Source organism: Gossypium hirsutum, chromosome A09 (genome assembly GCF_007990345.1).
Source record: "Gossypium hirsutum isolate 1008001.06 chromosome A09, Gossypium_hirsutum_v2.1, whole genome shotgun sequence".
Lineage (NCBI taxonomy): Eukaryota > Viridiplantae > Streptophyta > Magnoliopsida > Malvales > Malvaceae > Gossypium > Gossypium hirsutum.
Genome location: NC_053432.1, coordinates 50,896,633 through 50,906,533, shown reverse-complemented (window position 1 = coordinate 50,906,533; position 9,901 = coordinate 50,896,633). Strand labels below are relative to the sequence as shown.

General features: G+C 35.1%; 1 protein-coding gene across 7 annotated transcripts; it reads left to right on the top strand.

Annotated features, from left to right (window-relative positions):
- Positions 1 to 275: 275 nt before the first annotated feature.
- Positions 276 to 9,393, top strand: LOC107888883 (probable E3 ubiquitin-protein ligase LUL4). Of its 7 annotated transcripts, none has more exons than XR_001681537.2 (5): positions 276 to 906; positions 6,886 to 7,396; positions 8,289 to 8,431; positions 8,715 to 8,790; positions 8,877 to 9,035. XR_001681537.2 is itself a non-coding variant. In XM_016813140.2 (4 exons), exons 1-3 carry the CDS (start codon positions 404 to 406, stop codon positions 8,397 to 8,399), a joined length of 1,125 nt encoding a protein of 374 aa, XP_016668629.2. In that variant the 5' UTR covers positions 288 to 403; the 3' UTR covers positions 8,400 to 8,431; positions 9,068 to 9,393. The 7 variants fall into 7 exon arrangements, 3 of the variants coding, with proteins under 3 accessions (XP_016668629.2, XP_016668626.2, XP_016668627.2); XR_001681536.2 differs by having other exon boundaries at positions 287 to 906; positions 8,715 to 8,801; positions 8,877 to 9,393; XR_001681539.2 differs by having other exon boundaries at positions 288 to 906; positions 8,746 to 8,790.
- The last annotated feature ends 508 nt before the right edge of the window (positions 9,394 to 9,901 follow it).

Sequence of the window (9,901 nt, the reverse complement as noted above, 5' to 3'; positions counted from 1 at the left end):
ACTATTTAAAAATATTTTTTAAATTATTATTATTTTTTATATTTTATAATTAAAATTTAATTTAAAAATAAATTTTATTATTTAAATTGAATTCAAGTGAAATTGAATTAAATTAAAATAAAAAAATCATTATTTAAATCCCACCCAAATTAAAATAGACCTATCAGGCCAGAGTTCTAAGATGTATTCAAAGCCTAATAAAATTGTAATAAAAATTTTATTATTACAGAAAAATAGAAATTTAAACACAGACTTAAAAGCAAAAAAGTCAATAATGAATTAGAGTGTTAGGAACTTTCATTGGTTTCACCAAACTAAGAAATAAAAGCAATCTCTCTTCCTCAATTGTCCATTTTCTTGGAAAATTTTCCTTTTTTCCCTTTCACTTTCTTTCTCTCCAAACATGGGCATCTCATGGAGCAACACAAGCAATAGCAACCGGAGGAGAAACCAAGCTTACCTCCATGGCCCTCCACCTCCTCCACCTTTCTATTATCCCCAAGAACCCACTTCCCTTCCTCCTCCGCCACCTCCACCGCCATCCCAGCCTTCTACTAGCCACCCTTATCCTGCGCATCCTCCACCCCCACCGCCTCCAATTCCCAACAATTACTACTGTTCCCCACCCTACAACCCCTGCTGTTACTCAAACCCTGTCATGGGTCGTTACCCTATTCAATATCCTCCATATTTCGCCAACCAGGCTAGTGCCTGGCCCCCGATTCGTGCTCATGCCGTGGCGGCGGTGCCGCCTCAGCCGCCACCTTCTTATGTGGAGCATTATAATGCCAAGAAAGTGAGGAATGATGTGAACGTGCACAAGGATACGTTGAAGCTGGAAGTAGACGAGCAGAATCCCGATCATCACTTGGTTTCTTTCGTTTTTGATGCTTTGTTTGATGGCAGGTAATTTTTTTCAAAAAATTATTTACTTTTGTTGCTTAATTTTGGGTCTGGTTCAAGTTCTTCTTTTTAGAGGAAAAAGTAAAGATGGGTTTAGTTTAAGGTTTATTACTTAATTTTTGGATGAAAAAAAAAATCAAATAAATGATAGTTGAAATATTTATTTGAAAGCATGAGTACATAACCAATGGAAAAAACAAAATGTAATCCTAATCAAACCCGATGTTAGTGTAGCTAGTTTGATATGAAAAACCAAATTGAAATTATAAAAAACTGTTCTTTGGTCATTAAATGATTAAAGAAAGATAGAGAATTAGATAATGTAATAGGGTTTGGATGTTATATGGATTCCAAAATAGTGCTTGTAACTTCATTGCGTTTGACAGTGATGCCATGAACCTACCAAATCTGAAGGATTAAAAATCTTAATGCAGCAGCAGCTAGTCCTTATACTATTTAGAAGCATTTTTGCTGCTAGGATTAGAAATCTATTTGAGGCAAGATACAATTCACATTTTTATGAGCAGATGAGCTTTCTTATTTGAGTTCGGGATTGTGCATTTGGTTATTGCTTTTCTAGCTTTAACTAATCAAATGTGAGTATCCTTATCGTATATGCATTAGGAACTATGAAAGCTATATTAGTGAATGTGGACTGTAATTGATAGGCTTACTCTTCAAAGTCCTTGCAAAGTTCTCTTCATCCTTAGGGTTGGCGATTGAAATGTCTAATCCTTTATGGGATAAAAAATCAAGCACTGCCTTTATTTCATAACATTAATCAAATGTATGAATTACAGCCCTTTAAATAAACTCTGTGAACAACCTGACAAATCTGCTTTCAACTTTAAAAAAGGTGGTTCAGATAGGACCCTTAAACCTCTTAAGAACCTGCATATAAACAAAATTGCTTGATAAAAAGAAATCAGATAATCATCCAGATAAGATTGCAACGATCTTAATCCAGATAAGTTCTTATGCATCTAAATTCTAATAAGATTGTCTGAGTCTAAGTTATATGACATTTCCCCCCTAGTCAGGAAAAAGAATTGAACATTCCCCTCTTGTCCACTATGTTACGGTCCAGACTGGTGGATCTTGTGACCGAATGATTCACAGGCAATCTGTCTGTCTTGTCAGGGCTCTTTCCCTGATTTTTACCTCCTCCTTGCGAATAACCTATGTTGAACAAGTGAAACTCGTTGAAGGGAATTCCAAACCTTTAAGCCTTGACTTGTTAGAGAGAATCTTAAATCTCGTAAAAATTGGTTTAATCTGACTTGAATTTTGTTGCTACCAATTGGCCTCTTAAATAGAGGTTACATAAGTCTACTTATTTGAATAAATGACTTATAAGCTAAGGAGACCAAAATAAAGACTCTAAATAAAGAAAGACTCTAAATAAAGAAAGACTCCTAATATCTCTCTAAAATACTTTTAATTAAAAAAGATCTCTCAAATGATATAAAATACTCATAAATAAAATCGCCTAATAGAATAATAATTTAATCTAATAATAATTAGTTGACATGTAACACACTAACTTCTTGAATGTTAGCAACTCCTTTTGTAAGTATATCAGAAACTTGTTCTTATGGAAAATAGACCATACAAATAGTAAGTAAAATTGAGAAGAAAAGAAAGAAGAGGGAGAGAAGCTGTTGCCGTGGGAGGTGGCTGCTGCTGTGAGAAAAAAGAAAGAAGAAAAGGGAGAAAGGAAAGGAGAAATAGGAGAGAAATAATCTGGAAAAATCAGCTTAGTTATCTCTCACGCTTAGAGGGTATTTATACTATCTAAGAGAAAACAAAATAAGAAAGTTAAAGATTTAAATCCCTAAACTACAGCAAGTATATTCTAACACTCCCCCTCAAGCTGGAGAGTATAGATAATATGCTCCTAGCTTGGCTCCTAGCTTGTTACTTATATACTCAATTCGAGGTTTCCTAAGGGCATTAGTGAGAATATCTGCTAGTTGATTATTAGAATTGACAAAACTCGTGGCAATACACTTTGGCTCGATCTTTTGTTTGACAAAGTGACAATTTATCTCTATGCGTTTTGTCCTTTCATGGAACACCGGATTTGTAGCAATATTTAGAGCAGCTTGATTATCACATACCAACTTCATTGGGCTATTAGTTTCACATCGTAATTCCTGAAGAAGTTGTTTCAACAAGATAAGTTCACAAGTGACTAAGGTCATTACTTGATACTCTACGTCTGCACTCGACCTTGCCACAACATCTTGCTTTTTACTTTTTCATGATATTAGATTCCTTCCAATGAAGAAACATTCTGCCCAGTTAGCATCTAAATACCCAATGACTTGTGTATTTCCTTTATCTTTGTATAACAAACTTTGTCTAGGAGCATGTTTGATGTATCAGAGGATGCACATCATTGCATTCCAATGGCTATCACAAGGAGCTTGTGGAAATTGACTTACCACACTTACTGGAGAAGAATTGTGATGATAAGATAGTTCAATTTCCCAATCAACCTTCGATATTGACTAGGATCCTTTAGTGGCTCATCCTGTCCTGGAACAAATTTAACATTAGGATCCATCGGTGTCTCAATAAGTTTAAAATCCAGCATCCCTATTTCTTCCGGTATATCCAATGCATACCTTCCCTGGTAAATAACAATGCCTGTGTTTGGTTGTGCTACGTTAATGCCCAAAAAAGTATTTCAACTTCCCCAAGTCTTTAGTTTGAAAGTGACCAAAAAGATGTTACTTGCGTTGTGCTATCCCTTCATGATTATCACTTTTAATGGCAATATCATCCATATAAACAATCAAATAGATACATTTTTCATGAGTGTTATGACGATAGAAGACTGAGTGATCTGCTTCACTCCTTTTCATCCCGAATAGCTGGATAACAACACTGAACTATCCAAACCAAGCTCTTGGGAGTTGCTTTAAACCATAAAGAGATTTTCGCAGTTGGCATACTCTAGGCTCTCCTTGAGCAATGAAGCCTGATGGTTGCTCCATATAGATTTCTTCAAATAAATCACCATGAAGAAAAACAATTTTAATATCCAGCTGATGAATAGTCTAGTGATTCATTGCAGCAAGGGAGATCAAGAGTCGAACTAAGGTAATCTTGGTGATTGGAGAGAAAGTTTCTTCATAATTAAGACTAGGAACCTTTGTAAACTCTTTGAGCAATAGACGTGCCTTAAAACGATTGATCTTGCCATCAAATCCAACTTTCACAGTAAAAACCCACTGATAACCAACTACAAGTTTACCAAGTGGTACAGGAAGAAAATCCCATGATTATCAGAAATAGCATTCATCTCATCCACCATAGCTTGTTGAATGATTGCAATTTTGATGCTTGATATTGCCAATATTCAGCATATTTGCCCTGATTGATGTGATTGATTTATTCCCTTGTACTTGTGCATTTGGTTATGGGAGTAATCCATCCCTTTGAGGCTGAGTGGTATGAGCAATAAGCAGATTATTTTGAACATTTCAAGGATTACCAGATGTGGAGAAGAAGGGTTTAATAAAATCTGAAATTTCAAGCCATAGCGAAGATAGAAATTTAAGAATAAATATCAAAGGGAATCAAAATGACAGGTGGATAACACCATTGGAGTTGAACGAACAGAGCATAGCTTCTGGAAGATTTGCATCAAAGAACAGTGACCAGATGGATACTCAAGCGCTCTCACGCATTGATGCGTGGGAGAAGGGTAGAAATCTTCCAGAATTTTCCTGATCTGAATATGTTCATTTGACAGCCTCCTCCCAAAGGTTTTCAGTTGTTGTATGGTAGTAATATTTCTTCCAGTATAATCATTCATTGAATTCACAAGCCATACCTAGCCTTTAAGATCATATTTATATGGTTTCATGGTTGTACCATCAGGATAGCACCTTCAGCCTCTTCTTTGGATCACCATTTGAATGGAAAGTGACCATTGAAGATAGTTTTTTCCTGTTGAGTTGGTGAACAGTGATTTGGAGAGATGCGTTCTTATGAAAGCAATTGTTGAGGTAGGATGCTTGCTCCAGTCATGGTTGTTTTGGCCATTTTTTCTCTCAACAACTATACCAAGCCCGGTGCCATATAAACCTGTATAGGAGAGAAAACAATCCCTGCCTTTACTTCAGAACCATAATAAATGAATGAATGAGAGATGCAAAATAGAATCCACTATACTAGAACCTAACAATTATAAGAACTGACTCAAGATGAGACCCTTCAATCATTTGGATAAAGATTGCAAGGATCGTAAACCATATAAGGTCTCCAAAATCAGAAGTCCAATGTCACTATCAGAATCTGAAATCTGCTGCCAAATCTTTACAAATATGTTTTGGAATTGAACCTGGGGAACTTAACAGTGAAGTGCAATGATTAACAGAGAGAGCTCTCTAGTTCAGCAAGCATATGTCGCTATTCCATTTTCCAGGACTATGGCTGTGATGTATCTTCTTGTCCATTACGATGTAGCCTTACGGTATTAGATCATGTCTTGCTGATATTGGCACTTAACTTTTCTATCACCTTTTACATTTTATGCTTCACAGAAATTTAGGATAACCCAGCATTTTAAGTTCTGGTTTCCTGGAATGTATTATTGGTTAAGCTTTTGCTAGCTGAACAGTGGATCATAATGCTATTATGCTGTTGCTTCTGAAGTCAATGACTTGATGTTTTAAACTTCTGAACTTGCATAGATTGGGCCATGCGAGCTGAGTGACATTAGGTAGCCTCCATTGGCTTAGTCATATATTTTATTAAAGAACTGCCCCTTTATGGTCTGCTACTGCTTGTAAGTTTGAAATGATTTTCTCAAATGTTGGCACACTTACGATAAATACCTAGACTTCTTTTCACAATCTCTTAGTTCCTTTACTACCATAGAACCGGTTATTTGTCCATGGAACCTTTTGAATAAACTGCATCATTTGCTCAACATTGTTGATGAGAAGAGGTAGGGACAGGATGGTAGCACGTGTATTGGAACTTTACATCCTAGAATTCAAAAGAATGGGAGGTTGTTTTAATGTTAATTTTTGCTTATAGTTTTTTTTTCCCATCATTTTTCCCCCATAAAGTCTTTACTTTTTAAAATCTGCTCTTCATCTTTAAAGTTTTTACTATACCTAGATAAAGAACTAGATGTTGAAAATTTGCTTCTTGGAAGTTTCTTTCATGGCTTTATAAGCTGCCATTAATTTCCTTGGACTTGTAAAGAGTTCTCCCTTCTTCTGTTTTCAGGCATGTCTGATTCTTTGTTTGAGGGGTTCAGTGGCATATTGACTTTGCAACCACTGTTTTGATTGGGGTTGAGATAAATACCATCTGGGTTTCTCTTACGGATTTTTTTCTTGCTTTTGAAGCAATTTTTTTATGTGAATATATAGTTAATGCCAAAAAGCCTTCTGTTATAGAGATTTTTAAGGTTAAGAGTTCTCAAAGTTCTATGGAAGGAAATTTCTTAAAATTGGATTATAATAGAATTTTGTTAAGCTGTGGACTGTGATATCCTGATTCAAAGGAATAATAATTCAATTCTTTATTTGGATTGATTCGTTCATTTTTTTTATTAAGTTCAGACCTTCACTTACACTTTTCCTTAGTTATCTGCATATGAAGAAAAGAGAACAGTCGGTTGCAATAATTCACTGCCTTGCCAAGCAAGTAATATGATATCAAAGGGTATTGGTTTTGTATGGACTAGTGATACAGTTCTTTGTGGAAAATGAATTTTTGGCCTTTTTAAAGCCAGTTTGCTCTCAAATATCACGGAAGCTGAATTAAGATTCACAGTAAAGATTCTTGTTTTGTCAAAAGCAACTAAGTTGGCTCAATTATTCTTGACGTAATTCTAGGGTGAATAGATGTAAAACTTTCCAGGTAACTACGTAATTAATGTTTGGTACTTGTCTGATAAGTTATGCGAACTCCATTCAATGCTTTTATCTAATCATGTTGTTTTCTGATTTACAGTATCACCATTTTCTACTTTGCCAAGGAAGAGTTGAACTGTAGATTTGTTCCCGTATTTCCTGAAGCCTTCGAGCCTGTGAGAGTCCCATTTCAGAAGGGACTTGGCCAGAGATTCCAGCAGCCTCCTGGGACAGGAATTGACTTAGGTTTCTTTGAATTGGATGATCTCTCGAAACCATCACCAGGGGAGGATGTTTTCCCTCTTGTAATTTCTGCTGAAACATGTATGCTGCCGCATTCATCTGATGAACATGTTGGTGATCCCACACAAAGTACATCAGCCCACATGCAAATTACTCAAGCCATTTTAGAGAAGAACGGTAACTCTTTCCAAGCAAAAGTGATACGGCAGATATTATGGGTTGATGGAGTCCGCTATGAACTACGCGAGATTTATGGAATAGGAAGCTCAGCAGCAGCGGAAGGCTTTGATGATAGTGACCCGGGGAAAGAGTGTGTTATCTGCATGACCGAACCCAAGGATACTGCGGTCCTACCTTGCCGCCACATGGTAAGAATTCCCCATTTTCCTTGAATATAATGCATGCTAATCAGCCGGATATAATAGTTTGAGATTGGCACTTATGAACTCTTGGAAGAGTGTGATTAAAATCTATGTTGCCGAACTCTTCTTTTTTCTTGAAATACCAATGCTTATTCGGACATTAGTACAAGGATATAATCCTTCATAAATCCTCCAAACACATGGAAATCTTGAAAAAATTTAAACATATCTGTGTCTGGCGCATCCATGTCTAACATTCACATCTCAATCTGAGTAACATAGATTAAAATAACATGGAAACAAGCTCAAGCATTAGTGTTTGCCACTCTTGGATGTTGTGTAGGATCAGACACATCATTTACTTAAAAAGTTACATATTATCGTTCTGCCATTATGTGGGTTCCACATGGCATTCACTTTACCATCATACCCTCTAAGAGGATCATCTTTTATGGTTGGTGCTCATGCATTATAGCTATGACTTATGAGAAAGAGTGTCATGATTGATGATGGAATAATTTACTTTGATTTTGTCTGGAATTTGGAGCTTCTTTATTGGTTACCATGGAGAATATCAGAACTAAAATTTACCATGGGGTTATAATCTTGTAAAGACTCTCCAAATAAGTTTTTTTTTTTTTTTGTAAATTGAACATGTAATCGCCCTCGACTCCAGGTAATATAGAAGAATTTTTAGATTTGAGATTGTCTGAAATTGTTGCTGAATTGCCTTTTTTAACAATTTAGTAATGGTGAAAAGGCTTGATTAATTTATACTTGCAAACTTCGAAATCTTTGATTAGAAGCTAGGATGTATTTGTTTTTGTCTATTTTCTCAAATTATAACTTTTCAAACTAGTAAATGATTCTTGCGAGAATTTTTTTTTTTTGGTTCCAGTGTATGTGCAGTGAATGTGCTAAAACATTGAGGCTTCAGTCAAATAAATGTCCAATATGCCGACAACCTATCGAAGAACTTATAGAAATCAAGATAAACAGCACTCATTGAAAAGTTTTCTTCCTTTGAAGTTTGATTGTACGGTATGACAAATTCTTCTTTGTGATCTTTCTCTGATTCACTTGTTTTACAATTATTTTGTATATTTTTCGTCTTCCCATTCTTCACTGTCTTTCTTATGTGCTCGTACGGGTTTATTAGATGTCACTTTTTAAGAGTGGTTGTATAAACCAATTGAGTTAAATCCCGAATTTCTCTTGTGAACAATTTCTGAACTTACACATTCTAGATATTTTATATATGTAAAGCTTGCATATGTTGGAAGTTAACTCTGTTTTTTTCTTTTTGGCTTTCCGCTTTTGGAAGCAATGTATATTAATGAGGTGAATAAACATAGGGTTTTTTCCAAGTTTGCTGCTTGATGAAGCTTTTGAAAGAATATGTGAGAACCATGTAAAGTGTTCAAACTCTTAGCTTTATTCTTTGTTCTTTCACTTTTTTTAGTAACGTTTTGTATATAATTTGCAGCCCTCTTTGTTTCGAAGTGCATGTGTCCGTAGGTTTGGCCGAGCTGTAGTCTGAAACTTTACGTAATTCTGTCCAGATACTATTTTCATATTAATATATAATCTAGTTGGAGGGAGTTGGGCCTATTGGTCTGGTCATGTAGCCTGACCCTATTATTAATGTTTTACTGTTTTTTCAAAAGGTTAGTACAGATGGGATGAACATTCAAAGGCCAGTTGAGCTTTTTAACTTGTGGAAAGAAAATCTGGGAATATCTTTTGACTTCTGGAATGAAAAATCTGGGAATATCTGCCATTACAAGTTAAATCTTAGGGGACAGAAAATGAAAAAGAGTAAAAAAGGAAAAGGTTGGGAGATTCAGGCTGATATAATTACGGCAAAGTTGTTGTACATTGGTATTAAAAATTAGTGAATGAGCCTTTGCTTTTTTTTCTTTTTTTTTTTTTCAAAATTGTAATGATCCCAGAAACTTTATAAATGTTATTAATTGGATTAAAGAGTTAAAATTTTCCTAGTACCCACTTATTGGGCTTAGGCTCTTTCAAAGCCAAAAAAAAATAATTTATTCGTTTAATCTGTAAATATCAATCTTATATGATTTTCTTTGTTAAAAGCTTTTTCAATACTTAATAAAATTTGCAAAATTAAGAACCAAAATATTTGACATTCAGCGTAATAAACGTTATGTGTAAAAACTAAGAAAAAAAAGCGTGAAGGCAGGCAAGAGCATTAAATTCAAGTGAAGCTCTCTCTCTCTTCTCTTGTATTTATTGTGCCCTTCTGGATTTACTTTTGTGCCCTCCCCCCTGTTCGCATTACAGTTACATTATTGTCCTAATAGCTTAGTGATGTAATTGTAAATGACAGAATTCTTTTGCTGAAAACAATGACCTTAAAAAGTCAGAATTAGCCCCAAACTCACATTTTTACAGCTTGGTGAATACTACTTTTTTAATGAAAGGCATTAAAAAACAAAGCAAATAAGTTTTAATTATACGAAAACATCTCCCATTATTAATAATAAT

Bases quoted from the DNA above. Each gene is read 5' to 3' on its own strand.
- LOC107888883 (XM_016813140.2), top strand. From the start codon at position 404: ATGGGCATCTCATGGAGCAACACAAGCAATAGCAACCGGAGGAGAAAC. The intron at 907-6,885 runs GTAATTTTTTTC...TCTGATTTACAG, and splicing joins GATGCTTTGTTTGATGGCAG to TATCACCATTTTCTACTTTG. The intron at 7,397-8,288 runs GTAAGAATTCCC...TTTTGGTTCCAG, and splicing joins TCCTACCTTGCCGCCACATG to TGTATGTGCAGTGAATGTGC.